Source organism: Cyclopterus lumpus, chromosome 17 (genome assembly GCF_009769545.1).
Source record: "Cyclopterus lumpus isolate fCycLum1 chromosome 17, fCycLum1.pri, whole genome shotgun sequence".
In the NCBI taxonomy this organism is placed as follows: Eukaryota; Metazoa; Chordata; class Actinopteri; order Perciformes; family Cyclopteridae; genus Cyclopterus; species Cyclopterus lumpus.
This window is the reverse complement of record NC_046982.1, coordinates 11,789,703-11,816,841: the sequence shown is the minus strand read 5'-3', so window position 1 is coordinate 11,816,841 and position 27,139 is coordinate 11,789,703. Positions and strand designations below refer to the sequence as shown.

Here is a 27,139-nt window from a genome sequence, read left to right as displayed (position 1 = left end):
GACAATTCAAAACTCCAGAGCACTACGAGTGGGACTGAAAACTGGTCTGGTCTTTTCACATTTCAGTCTATTGGAAATGTGTTTGGGCTGCACGGTGGTGTAGTGGCTAGCACTGTCGCCTCACAGCAAGAGGGCCGCGGGTTCAATTCCCGGTCGGAGCGGTCCTTCTGTGTGGAGTTTGCATGTTCTCCCCGTGGCAGCGTGGGTTCTCTCCGGGCTCTCCGGCTTCCTCCCACAGTCCAAAGACATGCTGCAGGTTAATTGATCTCTAAATTGCCCATAGGTGTGAATGTGAGAGTGAATGGTTGTATGTCCCTACATGTGCCCTCGATGGACTGGCGGCCTGTCCAGGGTGTCCCCTGCCTTCGCCCTATGTCAGCTGGGATAGGCTCCAGCGCCCCCGTGACCCTAATGAGGATAAGCGGTAATGAAAATGGATGGATGGATGGATGGATGGATGGATGGATGGATGGAAATGTGTTTGTATTCTCTGAACAGTCACTCGATCACCTGAGTCGCCCATTACAGCCTTGGCAAGCCCCGCTAAACACAATCATTCAGAGAGTTGCAAATGGCTCCCTCTCCAAGACACACTAACATGCAACGTGCATTTGTTCAAATCAGTAAGCCTGAAACATGTAAGCTGTAATCTTTCTTAATCTCTTTTTACAGAGGGCCGTCTGTTTTCAGACATTTAAAATGAAGAAAGATTGGGAAAAAGGGAGGATGAAAATGAAAAGGTGGAACAGTGATGGAGCATGAGGTGTCCACCATTTTAAACTTGGAAAAAAGTTCTTGTTCTGACAAAATGGCACGCTTTATATTACGTTGCATTCATGGAAGTTATTGTATTCTATATTCTATCCTTCACATTCGACAAATATGCCTGTGAAAAAGGTCTTGGTGGGGAACCTTCCAGGCCGTGGTTCGAGGCTGCTGTGGTAACCTTTGGTGTTTTACACTCAGCAGCGAGCTTCATTTCATGTTTTCATCTCATCCAAACAGGATGTACCGACGCACCTCCAATATGGTGGGACTCAGCTACCCCCCTTCTGTCATATCTGTGCTTAAGGTATAAACATGTGCACATACATCCAAGCGAAAGCTCTCCGATATGAAATTACAACTTTGTACACCTGTGCTATAATCAAGACAATATACCCAGAGTTACCATTTTTCCCCCCTAAAGAGATGAATACATTTATTTTAAAATGTTCTTCCCCTCACAGCATGTGGACAAGTGGTCGTTTGACGTGTTCGCTCTGAATGAGGCCAGCGGGGATCACGCACTTAAATTCATATTCTACGAGTTGCTGACAAGATACGACCTCATTAGCCGTTTCAAGGTAAAGCCACAAGGATAGAACATACACATATATATATATATATGAGAAAATATAAATATTCAGTATAGGTCACATTAACCTTCACAATTCCCCTTCATCAAGCCTGATTTGATGGAAGTCAGCACACTGACTTCACGGTCTCATAAGTGTTGGATCGTGTTGTGTTTCAACAATGACTCTATTATGAAGGGGGATGGACATACAGTATCTCATCTGATACTGATGGATCTGAATCTCCACAGCATCTTATAGCTGAGGACACTTCACTTTAAGTGACAGCCTCTTAGAGTAAATGACATGGGCAATGAAGCTGACATGAATATGTAATCGTAGTCTGCAGTAGCCTAAATGATTCACGATCCATGATTTTATGACATCAATTTCAGATGCTGCGGGGACTGTGCGTGTATTGAAATTGCATGCACACATCATTGAAATCTCTCAATAGCTTTAAGAAGTTTCTTACTATCTTTAGCTGGCAGTCATTTGTCTTCGTTGTTTTGTCTGCCATCAGATCCCGATCTCTGCGGTGGTGTCATTCGTGGAGGCCCTAGAAGTGGGATACAGCAAACATAAAAACCCCTACCACAACCTGATGCACGCTGCTGATGTCACACAGACTGTACACTACTTGCTACTCAAGACTGGCATGGTGGTGAGTAGGATTAGACTGTACAATTACACGTTAGACACCTATAAAACCCATTTTAACAGGCGTAGCGTTGGCTCCCAGTGGGAAAGCTTAGTCTATATTATCCACATGACTTTCAGAACATCTCTGTCAGCTGCCGTATGCCAATCTTATTGTAGCTTGTCTTCTAGTGATAGCCTGTCTTTCTCAGGATAGGTTTGTGAACATCAACCCACTCTACTAAAATTATCTGTCAAAATGTGACACTTATTAAGGGTCATTGTTTTTTGGTGTTCTTACCTCAACGTCGCTTAATTTCTATCCATCTACTTCATGTTGCTTTTGTTCTTTTTTCCTCTGGTGACCCATACTTCACTGCTTCCCACTGGTGTGACTTTAGGGTATTTCTGATGCTGCATTCATTGCAACAACAAACAATCCTTAGCCTCGCAACAGCCGAGTTCAAAGTCTCCAACCAGCCAACTGCAGCCAACCAGCTGGCCACCCCCGCTTGCAGTGTTTTTATTTAATCACCGTAATAAGGTGGCTGCGACAGCTGTCGACATAGTGTGTTTCTTTGGGCAGTGCCTTGCAGAGTAAACCACATTACTGCTAGAACCACATGCTCCTGGGAGAGCAAGAGAACAGCATCTATCATTTTGCAGGCCCTCCAGACTCCATTAAATCAACAATCAGCAAATCATTCATAAAGCCGGCCCCATGAGAAAAAATACTAAAGGATGGTTCGGCCATCTTGCCCCCACCCACCCCCCTATTCTTAATGACTCCCCCATCCCCACTGTTGATTAGTCACCATTATCGACTCGGCGTCCTGAGCTAAATCCCCACTCTGTGTACGTGAGTGCACTCAGATGCATACACATCACAGGAAAATTCCCACTCACAGGTGTGTGGATGTTGCAATGTGGTTGAATGTGGTTAAATGTGAACACCTATAAATAAAAAGCACTTATTATAATTAAATAATTACTTTTACAAGAAAATATAACAACAAGCGTCCATGCTTCATTTTCTTTTAGCTCAGGACTAAGACTTAGACTACATTTAAAAAAGCTCTAGTCTGTACATTAATTACAAAGCTACGAAGTTACCAGCAGCCAGTGAGCTAAGCTTACCTTAGCATGAAGAGTGGGAACAGGGGAAAACAGCTAGCCAGCGCTGTCTAAAGGTGAGAATATCTGACTACCAGCACCAGTCCACAAATGAACACATTATATCACTTTGTTTGTGTCAGCTAGCCAGGGTAGATGCGTCCCCGCGGCTGTAGCTACATATTCATCACTCAGACATGAGTGTGGTATCAATCTTCTCATATTACTCTCGGCAATAAAACAAATAAGTGCTTTCCCCAACACGTTGAGCACTTCCTTTAAGAGTCGCTGTTACTTTCACAACTTACCTTCTTTTCTGTTGTCACTAAAAAAAGGTTTTAATTTGAACTAAAGAACCTGGATAGAAAAGCTTTCCGGGTATCCTTACATCATGTCATGTACATTTTCTATTATAGCCATTATTACAAAGCATACCTCACAGGGATACAAACAGAAATGAGCAACATTAGCAATACGTCCTGTAATGCAAGGTTTTCGTTTATATTTGGTAACAGGGAGAGACTTAGACGCTGTCTGGGAGGAAAAGAGGAAGGAGTGTTAAAGTGACAGTTTAAAATGCGATTCTCAATAGAGCTTGTCTTATTTAAAGCTTCCTTTTTTGCTTTTCTGACCTCACCTCTCTCTTCTTATCCTTATACTTATGTGTTTCCTTTTATCCCTGACGGTAATGTATCCCTTATGCCAAATACTTCTCTATGCATCCTTTATATCACTTTTCTCCTCTACATCTTTCTGTCGTTATGTACGATTCTCTCCATTCGCCTTTTTTCCATTCACTGGCTTCTCATTTCTCTTCCCTAATTTCTGTCCATTCTTTCCTCTTCTGTTCATTACTTACCTTCTTTCCTGTCAATGTCGCCCCCCCCCCCCGCGCCCCCCCCATCTCGCTTCCATATACTTCCTCCTCATTATGTTCACTTCACTCCCCACCTTCCTCCCTCCCTCCTCCTCTTCTTCTCCTCTTTTTTTGCCTGCAGCATTGGTTGACTGAGCTTGAGATCTTTGCCATGATCTTTGCGGCGGCGGTGCACGACTACGAGCACACGGGGACCACAAACAACTTCCATATTCAGACAAGGTAATGGATCATTCAATCATAAATGCATGGCTCTGACTCACCCGATCAATGTTTTCATTTGCAGTAATAACACTGAGGGGAGTCCAAATGAACTCCAAACTCTCTGCTCTTGAAAAATGGAGCTTGAGAGAACACATTGGAACACACCCTTGCTTTAATTATAATTGAAGTTACTCTATTTGTAAATATAATACTTCAAAGGTTCTCAAATATAAAATATCCTTATTGTCACACTTAAAGTAAATTCCTACAATTGTCCAGATTATAAAAAAAATGTAAAAAAATGTTTTTAATGTAAATAACATTTCTATATATGATACATTTCAGAGAGAGAGAGACACCTTTTAGTTTAATCCTTTTTGTATTGTGAAAAACCTGTATATCTTTGACATTGTGAATATTGCTTTATACATATTATTGGTACAGTAGATAATATAATAATAATATAATAATATTAACTAATTCATTAATTAATAATATTTATGATGTTATAATTATGTTATGTAAAGTGTCTTTGAGTACCACGAAAAGCGCTATATAAATTAAATGCATTATTATTATTATTATTATTATTAATCTTATTATAATGTTGTTCTTTGTTCGATTTTGTCCCTTAAGAGTATTTCATACAGTGGACCGCCTCCTAAGTCAGGGATACACAATTCAATTAAAAAGACGGAGCCACATCCATGGATCAATTATTTCTCTTTTAGTTGTTTATTTCCATATCGACCTGTAGAACGATGGCTTTGCTTTCTCTCTGGCAGGTCGGACACAGCTATCCTGTACAATGATCGCTCAGTGTTGGAGAGTCACCATGTTAGCGCAGCCTACCGCCTGCTGCAGGACGACGATGAGATGAACATCCTCTACAACCTCTCCAAGGACGACTGGAGGTCAGTGAGACAGACATGAGGAGGAGAGACAGAGATGAAGTCTGTAGTTAGAGACCGGTAGACAGGCAGACATGAGGAAACCAGGCAGGTCAAGCAAAATGAACTCATCTCTTATTTTTACAAAACATTTTTTAACAAATGTGCTCAGTGGAGTGAACATCTGAAAAGTTGGATTACTTTCAAGGTCCAACAACTTTGTGCTAAATGGAACTGTTAATATACACATATAATATATATATGTATAATATAATATATTAAAAGAGACAGCTGAAATCCGATTTCTCACAGCATAAGCTGTAACTTGTCAGGGAAAATATTATAAGTAGCTCTCAAACACTGTCTTGTCATTTACTTTGATCAACTTCAGAAATAAGTCAGCTTTATTACTTGTGAGTTTGACAGTACATGGCTTTTTTTCATATTTTCCTCTCCTTTCTTTCATCCAGAGAGCTCCGGGCTCTGGTGGTAGAGATGGTGCTGGCCACAGATATGTCCTGCCACTTCCAGCAAGTTAAGACCATGAAGAACTTCCTACAACAGCCTGAGGGGTCAGTTGACTTGTCCTTCACTACTGTTTACACTGCCCGCCCCTTCTCCCAGCAATGTACATCGTCATTAACCTTCCCATCAACCACTGTGTACTGTACTCACCTCCAGCTGTTTACAACCCAATTAACTCTGCCCTGAGGGTGCACTCAGACATTCACAACACAACAAGCATTCATGTTCTCATCAGATGGACTGGGAAGATATCTGTTCAGGTGTTGTTTACAACAAATGAAAAATAGAAATGGAATGAGGATTTTGTGGCCAAATAGTACCAAACACCATGCATTATACAGTACAAGTACTACTATTCTGTTTGTTTGTCCCATTCATGGCCTCTGACGCCTCACCTAACTCACACCTACTTAGCTACCGTCTGAATTATTACGTACACTAGAGGTCGGCATCGTCTTCTTGTTTTATAGACTATGTGAATAGATGATAACAGCCGAACATACTTAGGTGTAGCAGGCCCCGTCTAACACAAATTCACGAGTCTGATAACCGCTGATTACACCCATTCAATCAGCTGATAACATTCAAAGCAGGTGCATATAAACCACTTGCCGTCATAAGCAATTGCCGAGTGTTGGCCAATATTTGATTTACTTTAAATGTCCTCTGCATGGTCGTATAAGTTACCCTTTAATGTAAATGTTTTAAGCGTTTCTCAAGAACAGTTGCGTATCCACTTTTTTCCAGTACAAGTAAACAAGCCCACTGATCTGTCTTCCTCTCGGTCTCTGTCTCTCACGTGACCTGTGCCTTGTAGGTCAAAGCGAGAGTCTCACTTCGTTCGGCGGAACTAGCCCGCAATTTTAAATAAAAGAAATTACATAATTCAGCGAGTTGAAGTTTAGCCAGGTTGAACTCTGTTCGAGGAAGACCAGGTGTATTACAACAGGAAGTGAATATGTTTCAAATGAATGCATTTTGTTGTTTGCTGCGGGGTGAGGTCACCAGACTGAACTGAATGCTAGAACTTCCTAATCACAGCCGCCTCTACGCGGACGGATAACCAGGACTGCTCTACATGCAGACCCAGAGCTGTCATTTGCAAACAGAAATAAAAGACAGCTATCAAGCAAGCTATCACATGACGTGATGAGTCATCACTGCTGATGCAGAAATCCGTTGACCTTCGCGGTTTTCTTTTCACTGCGCAGCACTCACAATTAGAAAGACTGCTCAGAAAGCAATGATGTGGAGATAAATAGCTCCCTGGCAACATTTAGTAGGATTCAACAATATTCTATACCTGTAAATATATATATCACATTTCAAAGTGTGCTGACTGGAAAGCAATCACAAAGCTATAGTATAAGGTACACATACATGCATGCAGATAAACGAGATTGCAGTCCGCAGGAGGCTGTAATGCTGAATAGACTCTAATGTGAAGTAATTCAAACCAGTCTGCTCCAGGGCTGCTTGGAGTGCACTTTAAGACTCAATCTGACTCAAATGGAATGAAGGGAAATTTGAGCCAGTCCTTCTCACCTCTATTTAACCTTGTGCTGTGAAGCGGTGCTGTGCTGTGCTGTGCTGTGCTGTGTGTGTGTGTGTGTGTGTGTGTGTGTGTGTGTGTGTGTGTGTGTGTGTGCGTGTGTTTTCATTTGTGGGCCTATTTTCCATATTGGACTGTGTCCGTTTATTCATGCATCAGTCCATTAAACATGATATTTTGATATGGTTATCAAGTGATATCTCAGACAGCGCCGATGTCTGATGAGGTGAGAAGATGCTTCCAGTGTAGAAAACTGATTTGCGTAATAGAGGACGTTTTTTTATTTATTTTTTATTCTGTTTTTAGGTAACTGTGCATGTGTGATTTATGCACATGCTGATAGATATCTATGTATAGTTCAGCATCTGTTTAATGATAGTTTGTAGATAATTATTTTGTAGCATTTTCTTGACTGTCAATAGTTTGACATTTTAATATTTAGTATTCTGAGTTAGCCTAATCATGTGGGTATCCTAATTAATGTTAAGTGTAAAACATAACTGTACAGCCATTAGTGGTGAATTGTATCCAATATTTATATGTGTCCCCCTGCAACTAGGCTCCATGTTGAGCATGATGTACAGGATGATGTCCTTTGGACCTTTTTCCACATTTTATTGGAAACTGTTCTTGCTCAGACTATTTGTGTGAAACCAATTGCTGTAGAAACATTTTCAGCTGTGCCACATTCATTTCTTTTCCATTTTTCTTTTTTATGATAGACCCCACTATTTTCAGGGACACTCAGGGCCTTTGAAATGTTCTTTCTCGTTTGGTATTTTTCAATAACTTTGTTGCAGATTTGTCTCGAATATGTGTTTGAACTCATAATGTAGTTTTTTTCCAGAACAATGACTAAGCAAGGGTTTGGCCAACCAGATCGAGGTGTATTGAACCTAAAATCCCATGGAAATGTTAATAATAATAATAATAATAATAATAATAATAATAATAATAATAATAATAATAATGCATTTTATTTGTAAAGCACTTTTCACTTTCATGTTAATACTTTATTATGGTAAATTTTAAAATAAAACCATTTGGCTGGATCTCACTTCTGATTTGTCTCTTTTTGCAGCATTGACAAGCCCAAAGCCCTGTCCCTGCTGCTGCACACAGCAGACATCAGCCACCCGGCCAAAAGTTATGACCTCCACCACCGCTGGACCACCTCCCTACTGGAAGAGTTCTTCAGACAGGTGAGTGGGTGTACCTGGCCAGGTCACGGAGTAATGCATGGGTAGCTGGTCCAGTGTATGACGGGAGATTCAGATACATGTAGAAAGGCACACTTTTAGGGCCCTTGAACAAAAAACCTGAATAAAATGCAGACATTATTAATGTTGCTGACAAAACGATCCACTTAGTAGCTGCTCTTCAGCTTTGGGTCGTGTCATGTGATCTTCTTCAGCAGCTGGTGTTCGCCCACTTATTGTGGAATTTTAGATGCAAAAATAAATAATTGTGTCGACTTTTTGGACAATTCCGGCTCAAAAGTTGAGATGAAAAGTTAATTCTTGAGGATGTATTCTCATTAGATTTTTCAGAATTGCAAAAAGATGAAGTTGAAATGATTCATCTTTTTTCAAAAAATTGATTTTAGCCGCTTCATGAGTGTTGGTGTTTAGGATTGTACTGGCTGCCAACAAAAGCCATTTCTTTTAAAAATGTAGTCCTATGTGTGTTAGGTTTTTTCACACCAAGAATAAAACAATGATGATATCAGTTAATAATTGTTTTAATATGGTTAGTGAGATATGCAGTCATATTCACAAGTTTGATTGCATTGCAGACACTCTGTTCCTTGTCATTTTAAAATGTATCCCCCTGCCTTAGCCCTATGGCAGATTAAAATGTAGAGCATTTCCCCTTTGATAAAACAATGCAATTGTCTCTAAATAATAGATTGTGGATTTGTTAATGTCAACAAGAAGGACAGTGGTCTAACTGGTGCCACATTGCTTTCATCCTCTCCATTATTAATCCACATTGTTCTCATTATCCAAGCTATTGTTATTGTGGTTGCTTTCAAAAGGCGTTTATCTCTCGAGATATGAATCGCCAATAAATAGCCCCTTTCAAAAACATTGCCTCCCGACTCTACGTCTCATGTTTTTGTGACAAATCAGAGGAGAAAATGAAAGGCATTTGTGGCACAAAGCACTTGTTGTGGTAGGGGCCAGACCAATCCAGAGCCTGTTGATAGAAGTGTGAGCATATGGTGTACAATGGCGGTGTTTACAAGTGTCTATGTGCTTGTCTAGAGGGTAGGGTACATTTTGATGAGACACATTTATTGAGGAAGCTGCTGTATTTCCAGGGGGACAAAGAATCAGAGCTTGGGCTGCCGTTCTCTCCGCTCTGCGACCGAAAGTCCACAATGGTGGCCCAGTCCCAGATCGGTGAGTTAAAATACACCACCAGCATAATAGTGTATCTGTATGAGTACACAGGTTCTGCTCATGCATGAGTTTATTTCAGAAAAATAATTAAATGTTCCTTTGGAAAGGATTTCTATATTATTAGGCTTACATGAGTAGTTGTGCTTCCCATGATAGTGGTAGTATAACAGTTTCCTTGCGAGAGAACTGACTTATGATTAATAATGTCTCTTTTCTTTAAAGACCTCAAAGCTCTGTCCTTTACCACCTTATTTTTTTTAGTGATTGAGTATTATTCGGAAATCAACAATCACAGAACTTTCACCCAGGAGAACACGGTCTGTGTCCTGTGTAAAACCAAGACAACGTTGCCTTATTTTAACTTACTTACTTACTGCTACGTTCTAAAGTAACACCAGTTACGGAACAAACCAAATTGATGTACGTAACAAACACACTTAATTTAGCCCAAACCACAATATTATCCAAGAAGGTTTCGAGTAGGATAACATTTTGGTAAGTAAACCGACAAACTAAGTAAACCTACGTTCAAGTTTTATTTCTAAAAGAGACTATATGCATGTAATGACCGGAAGTGAATGTTTCCTGTGAAAACGAAACTTTATTTTCAGAAGCATGCATGTAAGGAGCGGAAGGTGACAGCTGTCCCTGACACATCCAGAACTGAACCTAGATGGTGGAGCTTCATAGTTAGAATCCGAGGACCACTGAGCGAGCGGTAGTAAAACCCAAACAGCTCCAGTCAGCCTGTATATTTTGGCTGAAAGCCTGAAGTCTGCAAATAACCCGCTGTTCGCTTGGAAATGTGAAAGCAAATCTTGAAGGTTTCATCCTTCATTAATACTGACAGGCTCATGTTTATGATGCATTTTTGCACAAAGCAACGACAATGCATTCTGTCCCTCATCTCTTATAACAAAATTGCATTAGGGAGACAGGTCTTTGTAGCCCCAGGAGGATTAACTACAATGTAAATATAGGCATGTGAGTATTGTTTTAAAATAGACTTAGACAATTTGAACCTATCCTTTAATAGCTGTCAGCATAGAGTAGTAATTGAAGGCGATGAAGATAAAGATTTTACCAGCTCAGATCTTCTGCCATCTGCATTTTGGCAGCTTTATTGCCAACGTTAACACATATGGACTTCATCTCATATTGTATCTAAGATTTGATAGTTGATTTTATAACATTCTGGAAATACATTTAAATCTTAATTTCATAAATTGGAGCGTTAGTCATTTTTCCGGGCTTTTTTTGTGTCCAAGTATGCATTACATAATTCAAACACTAAGATAAAGAATGTGAATATGTATAAACAGATGACACTATGTTCTGAATGTGCTGATATCTTTGTCACCAGGGTTCATTGACTTCATCGTGGTGCCCACTTTCACCGTGCTGACGGACATGATGGAACGCATCATCAAACCTCTCATCGACGAGGCCTCCCATTCAGGTTTTGCCGGCTTCAGACGCTCAAGGTTAGCTGCAGCACTTTCTCTGAGAAATAATTTGGAAACTAAAAGTTTGGATATGTTTTCTATGCTGCTCCGTAGCAGGACTGAGCAGATGGACGTGGGTAAATGTATGTAAATCTGAGTACATTTTAATCACCCTACCGTTTTCTACCCTTCACCTCTAATACCTGTCTGAGTAACTGCTCGCTCAATGACAGGATTAAACCTCAACAGCTCCCCTGCAATAACCGCATATTTAATGGAAGAGAACAGCAGATGAGTCTCCCATGAGTAATCCATTTATGTGCGTGGAAATGTCTCCACCTTTCATCGGGCAGAGCCACACACCTTGAAATTGATATTTTAGAGATGCTAAACTCGTTGTCCCTGATCAAGAGTGGGCCTCAGTGCTGGATCAGCATACGCAATGGCCTCTTGAGATACAAAGCAAAGTGGTTTTGTCTTTACCGGCTTACTTAATTGGCTGAGTACTTTTCCTCCAACCACGTACTAAATCAGGAATATGCAAGGCTTTGAAACCATGTTCTTGTGTTAATTAAACTAGCCAGAGAAAGATCCTTTTTAAAGTGAACTGAAAGTCGGGAAATACAGCCGTACTTTGGTAGTCTGGTTGTGCATCTTCTGTTGCTCCTGCACATCAATATCAGCCTCCCCGTTCTCCTCAACAGCAGTCATTAGCATCACTCAGTGGGCCTCCAGTCGAAGTTAACCGAGTGGAAACCTCAGATAGTGTTGCCACATGTGCAGTCTCCTTGTCTTCGTACACACCTGAGTGCTAATGGGTTTTCTTGGGCTGTTTCTTCTCAGCATTTAGAGCAGCTTTTTTAATCATCTGTAACTATGTCTATGCTCTCTCTGTCTTCCTCTGATTCTCTACCTGTCTTTCTCTCTTCTTCTCTCGATGTGCCTCTGACTTTGAAAGCTCTTGTTTTTCAAGCAAGTTGTGGCATCCACAAGAGACATATTTGAAAAAAGAATGGTCAGAATTGAAGAAGCAGAGGGTGAGATATGCTGACTTTTAGTCCTAAGTATGGGTCAAGCTTAATTAACCCTTGACTCCACATTCCTCATAATGCAACTTGACAGCATCTTTCATCAGACCCCCGCAATGTACATGCCCACATCTTTAAATTCAGTTTGTCAAGCTCCCTCCGGAACAACAAGAACATAATTAAACTGTTTCCACACTGGCTGAGTTTAGCACTCTTAAAGAGAGACAAACGGACCTTCATGTGTAAAAAAGGGGGAGTGCTCTTTTAACTTTTCGTCTAGCACCATCAGGTCAAAATCTTAATTTGTTGGTTCATGACCAAATTCCTGCAGAACTACATACTTTCACATCAGCGCCAGTACTATGTGTTCAGCAAATATAGTACGCTAAACTAAGATGGTGAATAAAATAAACATGATACATGCTAAACATCAGCATTGAAGCATTGCTCTTTGTGAGCATGCTGCCATTAGCACTTTGCTCAATAAGCACCACTGTGTCCGTAGAGCCACACATAGCTGCGATAGCTGTAGGCTCTTATTCTTGTGCAACATTTAATGCTCTTCATTTTTCTGTCCAGTCTGAACAGTCTCGGCTCAGACGAGGCCAAGAGGCACAGTGTGAAGAGCTCTGATAGCAGCTCATCGGGACAAAGCTCTCTGCTGACGGTGGACCTGAAGAACTTCAAGGCGTTGTGGAACGAAGAGGTGTACCAGAACAGAGAGAGGTGGAAAGCTCAGGCGGCTAAAGGTACAGATTACCAGTATGCAACCAAATATAATATACAGGTAAATGGACGTGATTTGGGGACACTAATATTCTGGTAAATATTCTGGTAAAAACAGATCATGAGATCCGGGGAAATTATTTAATAAAGCTGCAAAGCTCTTAGCTCACTCAGAGGGGGATTACGCCTTATGTTAGTGTGGGATACACAGTGATCGGTATGTCCACAGGCATCCGTTTGTATATGAATATTTGTATATTTCTAATAATTGTAACATAAGTAAGTTGGCATTACCTTCTAACACCCATAATAAAGGAGTTATAAGTTGTATCTAATTGCTGTATTGCATGTGAATAAATCATTATGCTGTATACATAATGTATAAGTCATTAATAAGTACAACATTTGGGTTGTCATGTTGTGTAAAATTCTTGTAGTTGGTATCCACCATGACACTTGTTATAATATATCGCTCTTCAATCAATTCATTAACAGTGTATTCTAACAATTAATGGGTTATTATAAGAAGCATTTATTGATAAATAATTTAATTTTCTAACTGTAGACTTGGTAGCCTATAAGGGAGACATAAATGTGCATTTAACAGTTTATTACCAATATCTGTTCCCAAATAGAGTCCACAAAAAGCTTGAGTAATCCACAGTCCAGTACCTGCTCTGCACCAAACAGCAGACAAACACAGTTAGCTGGTGGATATTGTGGAGCATTCAGCAAATAAAGTGTCAGATATTTTCCTTTGGTTTTGGTAGAAACAAAAAAAGTCTGAATGAAGGCTTATGTTGCTCTGTAACAGCTAGAAGCGTAAATAGTCTGCTAGTTTATCATGTCAACATAAAGCAGATACATGTATTTTCAGCTTGTTTCTGCTGCCCCCAAGTGGCCAGAATTGTATTTATTGCAGATTTGAGTCCAGATTTATTGATACGGCTGTGCAGTCACAGAGCATGGTGGCACACACGGCCGCCTGGCCGGGATTGGGACAGTGACGCACGCATGCATGCACACACACACACACACACACACACACACACACACACACACACACACACTCTATTGCAGTCAATATTGGTCCGAAACGGTCAAATGAACTCCCTCAACATTTACTTGCTCTCAGTATTAAAAAAAAAGCTGCGATGAATTAATGCACATAGACACTATATGCTAACCTGCCTCCGCCCTTCATGTGACCTCAGAGGCGGAGGAGAGAGCTAAAAGGGAAGCGGAGGAGCAAGCCCAACAGGATGAGGCTATGGAGCCCCAGGAGGTCCACACAGAACCAGAACAGCCTGAATCAAAGGAGGGGGATGAGGGGGAGGAGCTTGAGTCATTGGAGGTCAGACCACCAGATGGTAACATGGGGGAAACAGAGCAGGGAGCGCAGCCTGGAAGCGCCACACACAAGAATCCTCCACTTCAGAACGGTACGTCCTACTATGTGAAATCCCACAGCATGTGGTGACGTTGGGCCATTGACATGCAGTGCATTGACATGCATACCTGAGTGATCACACAAGCTGCACAGAACGTTTCTATCATTCATTTGTATTATCAGCGATACAGTTTAGATTTGTTCATCTCCCAACCTTTAGTACCCATTCACTTTCTTTTAAAGCCGATAAATACTTCTGAGATGCTACACATTAAAACGGTGACCCCGAAAGCTTCCAGTATAATTGTTTTGTCAATGAGAGTTTTTTTTAAATGTTTTGAGTCAACGCAGGAATAAGTCAACTAGAATTGAAAACAAAGGTGTGAACAATGTTTGGCTGCACAGCATGAGTTTGTAATGACTGACAGGTGAGATAGAACATGTTTTTTTTTTTTACAAACTTCATAAAGGAGAGAGAATGCTTTGAGGATTGTTCCTTCACTTGCTTGGATATAGTCTGCCATCACTAAATGAGCATCAGTGGGACAAAATAACACGACTACTCTGACTTTTCAGGAGACTTGTCTAAAGGGTCTGTATCTCCAGAGGGTGAAGAAAACAAGAACAAAGGAGACGATGGTGAGTTTATTCCTGCAGCCCACAACCTTTGACAAAACAAATGAATACACTGAGTTGCCAGTTTATCAGGTACACCAAGCTTAAACAAAAACAGTCGAATACAATATTCCTGCAATAAAATGTACTTCCATGAAGGTTGTACATTAATACTATGTGTACTAACAGGAAGACATATAGCTTTTGCAGTGTTTAAACGTTAATTCAAAGACAGTTTTACCTGCAATGAATAAGTTGTTAATCAGCTTATTAATCGTGTGAAACATTGGCCCAGACTTTCTGTCACTTGATCAGAAGTTATTATAATCCATGAGAATTGGTCATCCTCCAAGGGAGATTTCCCCTTAATAGATGATCAGTTTGTTGATTTATCATCTCACTTAAATTGTAATAGTCCTTGTTTGTTTTCCCGAAGCAGAGGTGGCGATGGAATAAGCGAGCTGTAAAGAGTCACGGCCTCACTGTGCTGCTGTCGACCTGAACCTGCTTTTATTTGAATGGAGGACTCAAACTCACACTAGAGGAAAGGCCATTAGTTGGACTGCGTCGCCCTCTACAGGACGGCAATAAACTGACACCTTCACTTTCTTTTTGTCTCTATAATTAACTGTTTTTACTTTTAAAATGTGTATGCTCCCAGGCTATTGTATGCAGAGCTTGCAGCTCAACCCACGTGCATTATTCCTACCTTCCTGCTTCCTGATGAATACAATACAGAAGAAGATGTAATGACCGTATGATTTGGGAGCGGGGGACACACACTTAAAAGAGCCTTTGAAAGACACTGAAAATGTTGCTGTTCAATTTTTATTGTTTTGCCAATCATTCACTTTGCTCTCATTGTGTACTTATCTCAGACCACAGTCATGTAGCCGTTCTATTCAAGTCCCACTTGTCACTGCTGTTTTATGCTTCTCTGTCGACACTCAAGACAAGTATTGTCTGGTAAAAAGATTTTGCATCGCAGTCATTTATTTTGGTACTAACTGAAGAATACATTGTGGGAAATGCAGAGTAGATGTTCACAAGAGGGACGTCTATATAGCTGCTGCACAGTATGTACAGGATCCCAAAGTACTCCTTAAACACAAATCTGCGTCGACAATGTTACTTTTCCCTTTGCTGCAGGAGCTCCGGTTGGGAGTCTCTTATGTTTGCTGAGACTCCTACAAGAAACCAGTCATGGCTCATATTTTTCCCCTGAACATGTTTACTTTTTTGTGCAATTCTAATGCATTTGTGATCCTTGCGGCCATATTTGTATTGTTTTTGTGTTTTTTTGTCCTCTTTACTGTATATATTGACAGCTTGTATGGATCTGAGAAGTAGAAATCCTACAATTCAACAATTCATCAACAGATGTTTTCTTTTGGGGTATATTTTAAGATACTGTTGTGAGAATTGTCCCAAAATTAGAATGCAACTTTTGCATCTCAAACATATCACAAAAAAATTTATTTTGTAACAATCTTACTTGTTTTGCATTTGTTGTGTCCTGTATGAATCATGCACTAGATGTGTCTAATAGCCTCGCACTGTATGTCATTTATTTGTCAAAAGACTTCTTCTTGATGCCTTCTTATATGTATTTAATCTGTAGCAAAAAGTCAAGATTGTCGCTGAATTAGAGGAAAAGCTCACATATGTATTTTATTTTGAAGTGCGGTTATGTTACAGCAACTTCGCCTACGAGGTTGTTGGTGTAATGTTTTAATCGACGTGTTTACAGGGTGCTTGTACACTTATTAGCCAGTTGAATCCATCATGCTTCTGTGATGCATCCGAGGTTATGAGTCCAAACTGTCTCTGCTTCTTGTCTGTATGCCAGGATTTTATGGCTTGTAATGTTGCGTATATAGGAAATGCAAATATCGCTTACTGTGCATATGTAACATATTGAACCTCTGTAACGCTGGTTCAGCTTTTACTAAACACTAAACACTCATTGAAAGAAAAGAAGCATGTTGGCAGTATTCACCTAATAATGGATATGTTTTCCCGAAGGTTTTGCACTTATATTTTCTTTTTCCTTATGTTTTACATTCTTTTGGTATGAGAATCACACCATTTATTGTGCCAAGATCAGGTTCTTGGCATATTATTTTGAAGTACATATGTGTACTGGTACATAGACTAAAACATAAAGTATATATGGGGTTCAAAGAGGGTGAATAATCCAGCATCAAAACATTTATATAATACCGTAGGAATGATTTTATAGCCTCTTTGTTTTAATACACACTACTCATTTTTATATTATGACAGGAAAGTAATATATAAAGCAGTTTATCACATAATGTAACCACATGCATCTTTCTACTTAAAAAATACTGTCAGTGGTTAGCAAGACAGCTGGCTGAATGTGTGCCTATATATGTCTACTTTCCATTTCACACCTTTCACATGGAGGAAAACTTGTGTGATGTCATTTGAATTTGTGCTGATACAGTCAAACAAAGCATTTGTATCTTCCTACAATTATTCACACTGAAGAGTCTTCATTCAAGACATTAATTTTAGACACTGTCGAAAAGTCTGAAGTTTGATGTTGCAGAAATATAGTATTTAAGTGGTAGATTTATTTTGCTCTTTTTCATTTAGAAAACTCTATTTTATCGCTGTGTAGCTCTTTTCTGTTTTAGTGTACTGTCCGCTGGATTGTCCAAAAGTCATTTTTATTTCATCATTTTGTCACTCCTCTGGTTCATTTGTCCCTGCGTGTGTTCCATATGTTTTATTCCACCAGCTCTGAAGTCAGAAAAACAACTTAAGTGACTCAAGACTGAACATTCAAAGTGTAACAATCATATAAACAGTATATTTATTAATAGAACACATACAACACGTATTGTGTGCCCTAAATAGCCTGCCTGATACTTAAAGCAGAATCTATTTTCTGTTCAAAGGGACCAACACATGTACAGTCTTGTAGTTTGCTCTATCTTCCACTTGCTACTGTGTTAGCCTACACTGTATGACTATTTAAAAATAATTTATACCAATCATAATCAGAAACATAGCTGTATTTATGACATGTTCAGACCTCTAAACATGGTGTTTTGTAACTGCTACTACAGAACAGATTAATTGTTGTTTGTTTAATACTCTGTTTTCTTGTTTAGTGTGAATCACTCGGATCTCAAACTGTTCTAGTGACCAAGGTTAGATGGATGTAAAGCGTGTGTGCGTGAGAAACTGCCGAAAAATACTTAATGTGCATTTCTGATCTCCTCACTGTGACCTGCTCTATCGATGTGAGTGTGATGAGACGAGAGAGAGAGAGAGAGAGAGCGTGTGTGTGTGTGTGAGAGAGAGAGAGAGAAAGAAATAGACAAAAAGTGATACAGTGGACTGTTTAAAGCTGGTAAACAGCTCTCAAATCCTCATAAAAAAATAAATATCCATCCATCCATCCATTTTCAATACCGCTTATCCTCATTAGGGTCGCGGGGGCGCTGGAGCCTATCCCAGCTGAAAAAATAAATATCAGCATTTTTATTCCCATTTAAGAGATTACATTCTCATATGTTTTATACAACACATTAGGCTGATAACACTGAATATGTTATCATATATATATATATATATATATATATATATATAAACAGAAGTAGAAATATTATCAAAGTCGAATTATAAACGGTAGTCAGCTAACAAAAGAAAACCTTGACTACATCCATGAAAAGACAGACGGACTAAGAGAGTGTGTGTGTGTGTGTGTGTGTGTGTGTGTGTGTGTGTGTGTGTGTGTGTGTGTGTGTGTGTGTGCATGCATGCGTGCGTCACTGTCCCAATCCCGGCCAGGCGGCCGTGTGTGCCACCATGCTCTGTGACTGCACAGCCGTATCAATAAATCTGGACTCAAAGGGCTCAGATCATGTCTGCCTGTCTTCATTTTCTACAACACCACCACAGTATTATTATATATAAATGTAGACATATTTAATGTGACACTTCAAAGAATTTCAAGGTTGTATTTTGGGAGGTGTACAATTATTTTTCGATGAATCAATCGATTGTGTAGAACGTCTGAAAATAGTTATAGGATACCGTCATTATCTTTCAAGTTTTATGAAATTGTATCCCATTTTTTAAATTGCTGTAATCGCTCCTCCTCGTCATACTGACCTACTACGAGAGACACAAAGAGAACTCATCATAATGGGCTTATAGTAGCCCTGTTTTCCCATTTTGAAGTATATTGCAAGAGAAAAGCTATATAGAAACGGAAAACTTCAGATATTCAGACTTATAAGATAAATAGAGATAAGATAGATCAATTATGAAACTATCCTTTAAAAGCAACCATCACAGTCAAAAATCTAAGTATAATGACAGAAAAATCTTCAAATCTTCTGGAACCAGAGAATATTTGGCATTTTTTGCTGCTTGAGAAACTGACATGGAGGATTCATCAATTAGCAGAATATTCAGCAGTAATTGATTTAACAGCTAATCACCTCCGCCCCGGTATGATTCAGCCCTTTTGGAGCTTGGCCCACACTAAGGATTAAAGACAGGATATCTTATATATGTGTGAAGCTATGTAATGAATAGACTATACTGTTAAAAACCTGCTATTGTTGGCTCAGCCCTTCTCGCAATTTCTTTCCTGATATTTTTGTTCTGGTCGTTAGTGCCAATTTGAAACACCTGAGCCTGACCAGCTCAGTTCCTCCTCAGGTGTTTCAAGTTGGCGCTGACGACCAGGACAGCCGCATCAGTGAACACGTTGGTTTTGTTGTGGCTCTATTTCCTCTTGTTCACACAATGTATTCCAATCTTTTAAAAATACTCTGTGACAAGAAAGAGTAAAGGTCTTGATTCAAAGTCTTACTTTAGTAAAAGTCAAAAGGTGAAAGCTCACCTTATGCAGAATGGTTCATTTTAATACCAGTATATTTACTGGATTATAATTATGGCAAATGCTTCAAGGTTTTCATCAATTATAATTAATGTATATAGTGCTGGATAACTTAACCTATAATACTATTTCACAAGCTATTAGTTGATTTTTGTTTTGTAATAATAGTCAGATTCAGAAGTAACTACAGCTGTGAATTGAGTAGTGAAGTAAAAAATACAATATTTGTATAGTATTAAATATAGCATAACATTGAAATATTTAAGTAAAGGACGCGTACCTCATAATTGTATTTAAGTACAGTACTTTAATACGTTCCACCACTGGGTGTTACTAATAACACTAACGGCGGCTCAGTTCCAGTGAGAGTGACAGTGAGCCAGCTAAATGGAACTCAGCCATCATTAATGACACCTGTGCTTTTCCTGCTGTGTCAAGTCAGTCTGCCACAAGAAAGGCTTATTTCCACCTTCATGCACACTCTACACACGGACAGCTGATGCACTCATTCCATGCTTCTTTTTTTTTTTTTTACAATTTTGATTTATGCTTATTCAGGTGTGGAAATAAATTATTTATCTGACTCTGACTATTTTTAATGCACTAGTTATCTTTTGATAGAACACACATATATATATATATATATATATATATATATATATATATATATATATATATATATATATTAGAGGTATGAATCTTCACTGGCCTCACGAATCGATTTGATCATGAATCACCTGTTGTCGATACTAATGCAACGATTCTCGGTGCCACTTAATTCTATCCTCTATTTCCTATATTACTGTACATGGCTACTTTCTAACCAATAAATACCATCTGTCAGATTAATCTGAACTTCTTTTTTACTTTTTATAAAGTAATTCAAAAATCAACTTACAATAGTCTACAACATAAAAAGTTGCATCTTTTCAATACCGGTGTGACCCACCTCAGTTCATAAAAATACAAAACAAAACATAACTCTTTCTGCAGTGTCCTGTAATCTACACAAATAAGGTATCATAATAACATAATAACCCTGAAAAGCTGATACACTGCATGATTTGACCTCTGAGCATAAACTTCCAGTAATCTTCCGCATCAATTATTATTATTATTATTATTATTATTATTTTGTATAGCTCCAGCAGACACAACCACGACCAATGGAAACCTGTGAGGCGAGAAGGCACAAAGACTCCGGGGAATAAGTATAATTAGTAATGTACTTTTAATTACAATGGCACAATGACACAAAAGAAAGTACATTTAGAGATATTAACAGTGGTTGAGGTAAATGTAACACTGAACAAATAAGTCCCACTGAATCTATAAATAAAAGCAATTCAATACACCGTTTTTAAATGGAATAAAATGTTGGTGAAATATGTTCTTATTCTAACAGGAAGTATGTCAACAGACAAACAAGTTGATTTAATTGAGACATGTGACTCGGTGGCAATTGATCTTGCAGCCATGATACAATCTCTGATACTATAGGCTAACATCTATATTAGCATTGATCATTCATTAACGTTCATGTTCAATTCAAACCAAAAAACAAGAGATAAATAAATCTAGTTTGTTTCTGATTGGAGGAATGAAATGTGTTGCTATTGCCCGTTGTTACTATTCAGCACATTGTGAACAGTACAATAATCATGGGTTAAAGTTAACATTGTTTCACCTCGGCATAGATTTTGCATCAAAATCTATGCCGAGGTGAAACAATGTTAACTCTCTACACACATGTTAATCTCTCTACACACATTTTGCATCACTGGTTTAATGCACCCTAAGTGACCCAAATCAAACACACCCACAATGTACAGGTGAATGCTGTGTGTAGCTAACATGCCAGATGCTAAATGATCATGATTGATCCACCAGCAGTGATTTCTGTGTTCGCTGAGGAAATGTTACCTTCAGTGAGGTGCTTGAAGACTGTCTGCTGTTTTTGACCGTTAATCTCTGTCACAGTTGTCACTGCAGCCTCATTCAACAGCCAATGTTCGAAAACTCGAAGGAACTCAGTGTGACAGAGAAGCACCAGTGAACTGGTTATGCTGTTACTGAGAGGCTCAGTGAACTGGTTATGCTGTTACTGAGAGGCTCAGTGAACTGGTTATGCTGTTACAGAGAGGCTCAGTGAACTGGTTATGCTGTTACTGAGAGGCTCAGTGAACTGGTTATGCTGTTACAGAGAGGCTCAGTGAACTGGTTATACTGTTACAGAGAGGCTCAGTGAACTGGTTATGCTGTTACAGAGAGGCTCAGTGAACTGGTTATGCTGTTACAGAGAGGCTCAGTGAACTGGTTATGCTGTTACAGAGAGGCTCAGTGAACTGGTTATGCTGTTACAGAGAGGCCCAGTGAACTGGTTATACTGTTACAGAGAGGCCCAGTGAACTGGTTATACTGTTACAGAGAGGCTCAGTGAACTGGTTATCTTTTGCTTTGAGAATGCTGAGAAGTTGAACTTGGAGCGGATTCACATGAAGCCGCTCAGGCAGGTGAGTAGACAACAAATTTAAGCTGAATGTAACTTTCTCCAGCGGACAAGGTCAATGATGCTAGGCTACCTAGCGTTGTGTTTGTGTGCATGTGTGAGTTCACGTTTTGCCGCAACTTTTTGGGGGGAGGGGACTGTGTGTTTTGGGCTTTGTTGAGTTCATATTGTTTGACTACACATCTGTTGTCTGCCTTGATGATGTTTACTTCTGCCGTTGATTCTATATGAAGTGAATTCTATGTAGCTTGATCATGCTTGTTGCACCTGCCGCGGTGATTATAATATATATAATGAATTAGGAGTTGTGTGCTGCAGAGTGATGTCGACAGAAAAGGAACACATCAGCGGTCTCACAGTCAATAATCCACTAGATGTCTCTGTTAGACTTCAAATCACAGTGAAGCTCAGAGTCTCAGCCTCAGAAGGCCCGCAGCACTAAAAAATGATCAACGGACTTGATATATACCGTGTCACACTCCCAAGATAGTCAGTATATAGCTCTTTATCCACCATATAGACAGCTCCACAAACATTATACACAGAACGCATATTTATCACAAGCAGCATGCATATTCATGGGAAGGTTGATGGAGCTTGTGGAGGGATGTGTATGAGTTCTCAGCACAGCGCTGAGTGCCGGAGCAGAAGGCGAATGTTAATTCAATTATACGGCAGCTGTTCCTTGGTGCCCATGGCCACTGTGTTTGCACTAGAACAGAAATCTTGTATTAGGTCCCTCGCCATAAAAGACCATTGCCAGGCATGAAAATGGGGACTGCCTGTAACCAAAAGCCATCAACCGTATTTTAAAGAGCATTTAATGCTTATTTTTGGCACGATTGAGGAATATGGCGAGGCTGCAAAGAAAGATTTGTGTTTTTTTGTTTTGTTTTTTTGTTTTGGCTCACTGTTGATTTACAGAGCTTTTGTTTTTGGTCATTATTCTTTTAAATAGTCAATCTGCTTGGAAGTAAAATGTGCAAATTAGTTTATTTTTCTGGTATGAACTCCAGTCACGGGTGGTCGGATAAACACAAGTGTGCGTCCTGTTGCGGTTGTTCCATCATTTTTATTTTTTATTTCATTAAACAGAATTTACAGATATAAAAACTCTCTTTCTTTCTTGTGTTTGCGTTTCTTGTTGTGGATTCACATTCATTACTTAGTATGTCAACACGGCCTAAAAATCTTGCATACATGCAAATGTAGTTTGTCCATGCATTTATGTGAGTATTGGTATTTGTGCTCCACCCCACCTCCTGTCCCGGGCTCGGGCTGAGCTCCAGTACGACTTGGTGGAGGAAGAGCAGGAGGAAGAGGAGGAGGAGGGAGGGGTGTGAAGGCATTCGCCAGCCTGTTCCTTCATTACCAGGCTCCCTGAGACTCGCTCTGTGTGATTTAATCACATGGCCACTGGTGGATACTGTTGCTCTGATGTACCTGGACCTGCTAATAAGTTTGCCTTTCCTTCATCAAAAGGAAAACAGTCACACCTGTGAAGAGGATGTGCTCAACTGCACATTACGTATTAAAATATATGCACAAATGCAAATGAGGCGGCACCTAAACATTGTTTTTATTGGTGTATATTGGTGTATATTGGTTATTATCCTCCTATCTTACACTCAGACAGATGGAGGGATGAGCGTTAAAAAAGTAGGTGTGCAACTAAAGCTTAGGCTACTTGTATTACTGATTGATTAACCCTTTCTCAATTAATCAACAATGGCTCATAATGTTGAGTTCAAACTGAATATATTAATTTCACTGGCATAAAAAACAAATAAAAGCAGCAAAACCTGGTGCTAGAAAATATTTGGCAATTGTGCTTGAAAAAATAATTAATAAAAAAATAGCTGCCAAATATAAATAGCAAATATATACTGTAAATAAAATCTGATTCTGTCACAGCAAGGCTACAGTACGAATGCCTTTTGAGAATCCATCCCCTAACCTAACCAGAACGGACAGCATGTTCTTGCCACTTAACTGCACGCGGCCACATCACGCAGCATGTAAAGAAGACATTGCATATCAAGCTGTTTAATAAAAATGAAACCCCGTCTATCCACTGGTAAGAGCACAGAGCTCTATTTAAAGTGACTGATCGAGAGCCCAGAATCAAAGGGCCCTGTGGCACGAGCTGCTAGTGTGTCTGGGAATTGGCCCAAGTCTTAAAGAGCCAAGCTTCCCTCATCTTGACTGGGGGCAGACCCCCAAATAGGAAGAAGCTATTTCTGTTGGCAGCCAAGTGGTTCCTCTCTGGAAGCCTGACAGGTGAGGAGCCGTGGCTGCCAACTGTACCCCCCCTCAGGTGGGCACAAGGGGCAGGGCAGACCCTCATCATGGCTCCAGCATTGTGACACAGAGCAGATGATGCAAGTTGCAGAGGCCATTGAGCTCCCTGATGTCTGTAGGCAAAGATCTGCAGTCAAAGTGGGAATCACTTTCCACAGCAGTGATGCATGATAGACAGAAATACTTCATCTGCAAAATTGTGATGAGTTCATGTATAACAAAAAAAGCATTACATCATTAACTTTCAATGGTGGGTGCAAACTATTTGTCTCGTAATGCACTGCAGTATAGTTGTATATGTTACATTATACCTCAACTCTATTCAATACTTTACTTGAAAGCCACAAAAGGAGCCACAAAAGGCTTTATTCAATATTTTCTACATTTGCAGCAGGAAATACAATCACTGGAGTTCCCCTTCAAGTGACAAGGCAAATACATGTTGCTGACAAAACCTGTGTGCTTTGACTTCAGTAAGATTTTTAATTCAGGACTTTAACTTGTAATGGAGTATGTTTACATGTTTGTGTTACTGTTTGCCAAACCAGAGGATCTGAATACCTTTGGTTAAGTTCACCATAATGACAAGAAATCAATAGAACATTCAACTCATTGGTTGCTGAAGAGCTACTAACAACATCCAAATGAAGCCTTAAACAGATTTATCATTGATAATATTTGTATTACTGTATTTTGAGCTGTCCTTCATCATGCAGCATGTTCCCTTTAAATCAGACTCAAACCAATGTAACACTGCATCACCGTGTTGCTCCTTCTTGCTAAAACTGCTTAAACACAGATGGCGTGGTGTCATGTTGAGATATTTCCAGCAACATTACAATGGAGTTTAATAGAGTGGAGAAGTAGGTGAATGAAGAACTGAAGGTAAAGCATTGAAATAGGGGTCTGAAGCGATGACGGGAATAAGAACTGTCTGATATGGATTAACCGTTAAGTACAATCATGAAAGGTGTTAGGAATTTGATGAATTAACTTGTGACCTAACCTTGTGGGTTTACATGTAGATCAGACTGAAACAGGAAAACCCCACTTGCTGCGAAATCAGCATCGACAATTATGTAGAACAATTAATTTTGCCCTGTGTATGATGTGCGATCAATAATGCCCAAATGTGTCATAATATACGATAATTTGACCATTTTGTGGTGCTCACAATCAGCAGTTGGTTTCAACACATTCTCACTCCCAACTTGTCGACTACAGACAGACTCAGGGTCAGTGGCACAAACTATGACGATCCTTCTAGCTTCAGTGTTTTAAAAAAATAAACTTCATCTTCAAAGTAATGGCTGTTGACGTTAATTTGATTCACTAACAGCTTTCGTGACTATCCAGTGACTAACGAGTCACATGACTAGCGATTCAAATGAGTAAAACTTATTGTAAGTCCATCCATCCATTATCACCCGCTTATCCGGGGTCGGGTCGCGGTGGCAGCAGGTTCAGCAGGCCGACCCAGGCTTCCCTCTCACCCGCAGCACTTTCCAGCTCATTCTGGGGGATCCCGAGGCGTTCCAAGGCCAGCCGGGAGATATAATCCCTCCAGCGTGTCCTCGGTCTTCCCCGGGGCCTCCTACCAGTTGGACGTGCCCGGAAAACCTCTAATGGGAGGCGTCCAGGAGGCATCCTAACTAGATGCCCGAACCACCTCAGCTGACTCCTTTCGACACGAAGGAGCAGCGACTCGACTCCAAGCTCCCCCCTGATGTCCGAGCTCCTTACCCTATCTCTAAGGCTGAGCCCGGCCACCCTACGGAGGAAGCTCATTTCGGCCGCTTGTATCCGAGATCTCGTTCTTTCGGTCACGACCCAGAGTTCGTGACCATAGGTGAGGGTTGGAACGTAGATCGACCAGTAAATGGAGAGCTTTGCCTTCCGGCTCAGCTCCCTCTTCACTAAGACGGACCGGTACAGTGCCTGTTTTACTGCTGCAGCCGCACCGATCCGCCAATCGATCTCCCGCTCCACCTTACCCTCACTCGTGAACAAGACCCCGAGATACTTGAACTCCTTCGCTTGGGGTAGGCAGTTTGCCCCCACCTGGAGGGAGCAATCCGCCGGTTTCCGGCAGAGCACCATGGCCTCAGATTTGGAGGTGCTAACTCTCATCCCTGCCGCTTCGCACTCGGCTGCAAAACGCCCCAGTGAATGCTGGAGGTCACGGTCCGAGGAGGCAAACAGGACCACATCATCCGCAAACAGCAGAGAGGCGATCCCGAGACTCCTGAACCGGATCCTCTCCGCCCCCTGGCTGCGCCTAGATATCCTGTCCATGAAGGTCACGAACAGGACCGGTGATAAAGGGCAGCCCTGGCGGAGGCCAACACCCACCGGGAACGTGTCTGACTTACTACCGAGGAGACGAACACAGCTCCTACTGCAGGCGTACAGAGACCGGATGGCCCGTGCCAACGGGTCCGGCACCCTATACTCCCGCAGCACCCCCCACAAAAACCCCCGAGGGACCCGGTCGAAAGCCTTCTCCAGGTCCACAAAGCACATGTAAACTGGTTGGGCAAACTCCCAGGACCCCTCCAGTAATCTTGCGAGGGTAAAGAGCTGGTCCACTGTTCCACAACCGGGACGGAATCCGCACTGTTCGTCCTGAATCTGACGTTCGACAAGCGGTCGGAGCCTCCTCTCCAGCACCCTGGCATAAGCTTTTCCCGGGAGGCTG

At 40.5% G+C, this 27,139-nt stretch overlaps 1 protein-coding gene across 1 annotated transcript in view; it reads left to right on the top strand.

Moving 5' to 3' along the window:
• The window catches only part of pde1cb (phosphodiesterase 1C, calmodulin-dependent b), an 80,379-nt gene extending 65,577 nt beyond the window's left edge, over positions 1-14,802 (top strand). Inside the window, exons 6-17 of the mRNA XM_034555396.1 lie at positions 1,006-1,072; positions 1,230-1,346; positions 1,861-2,001; positions 4,088-4,188; positions 4,956-5,084; positions 5,531-5,632; positions 8,219-8,339; positions 9,461-9,542; positions 10,906-11,026; positions 12,595-12,764; positions 13,956-14,183; positions 14,708-14,802. Coding sequence (XP_034411287.1) covers positions 1,006-1,072; positions 1,230-1,346; positions 1,861-2,001; positions 4,088-4,188; positions 4,956-5,084; positions 5,531-5,632; positions 8,219-8,339; positions 9,461-9,542; positions 10,906-11,026; positions 12,595-12,764; positions 13,956-14,183; positions 14,708-14,802 — 1,474 coding nt within the window. The remainder of the gene's footprint in view (positions 1-1,005; positions 1,073-1,229; positions 1,347-1,860; positions 2,002-4,087; positions 4,189-4,955; positions 5,085-5,530; positions 5,633-8,218; positions 8,340-9,460; positions 9,543-10,905; positions 11,027-12,594; positions 12,765-13,955; positions 14,184-14,707) is intronic.
• Positions 14,803-27,139: the final 12,337 nt, after the last annotated feature.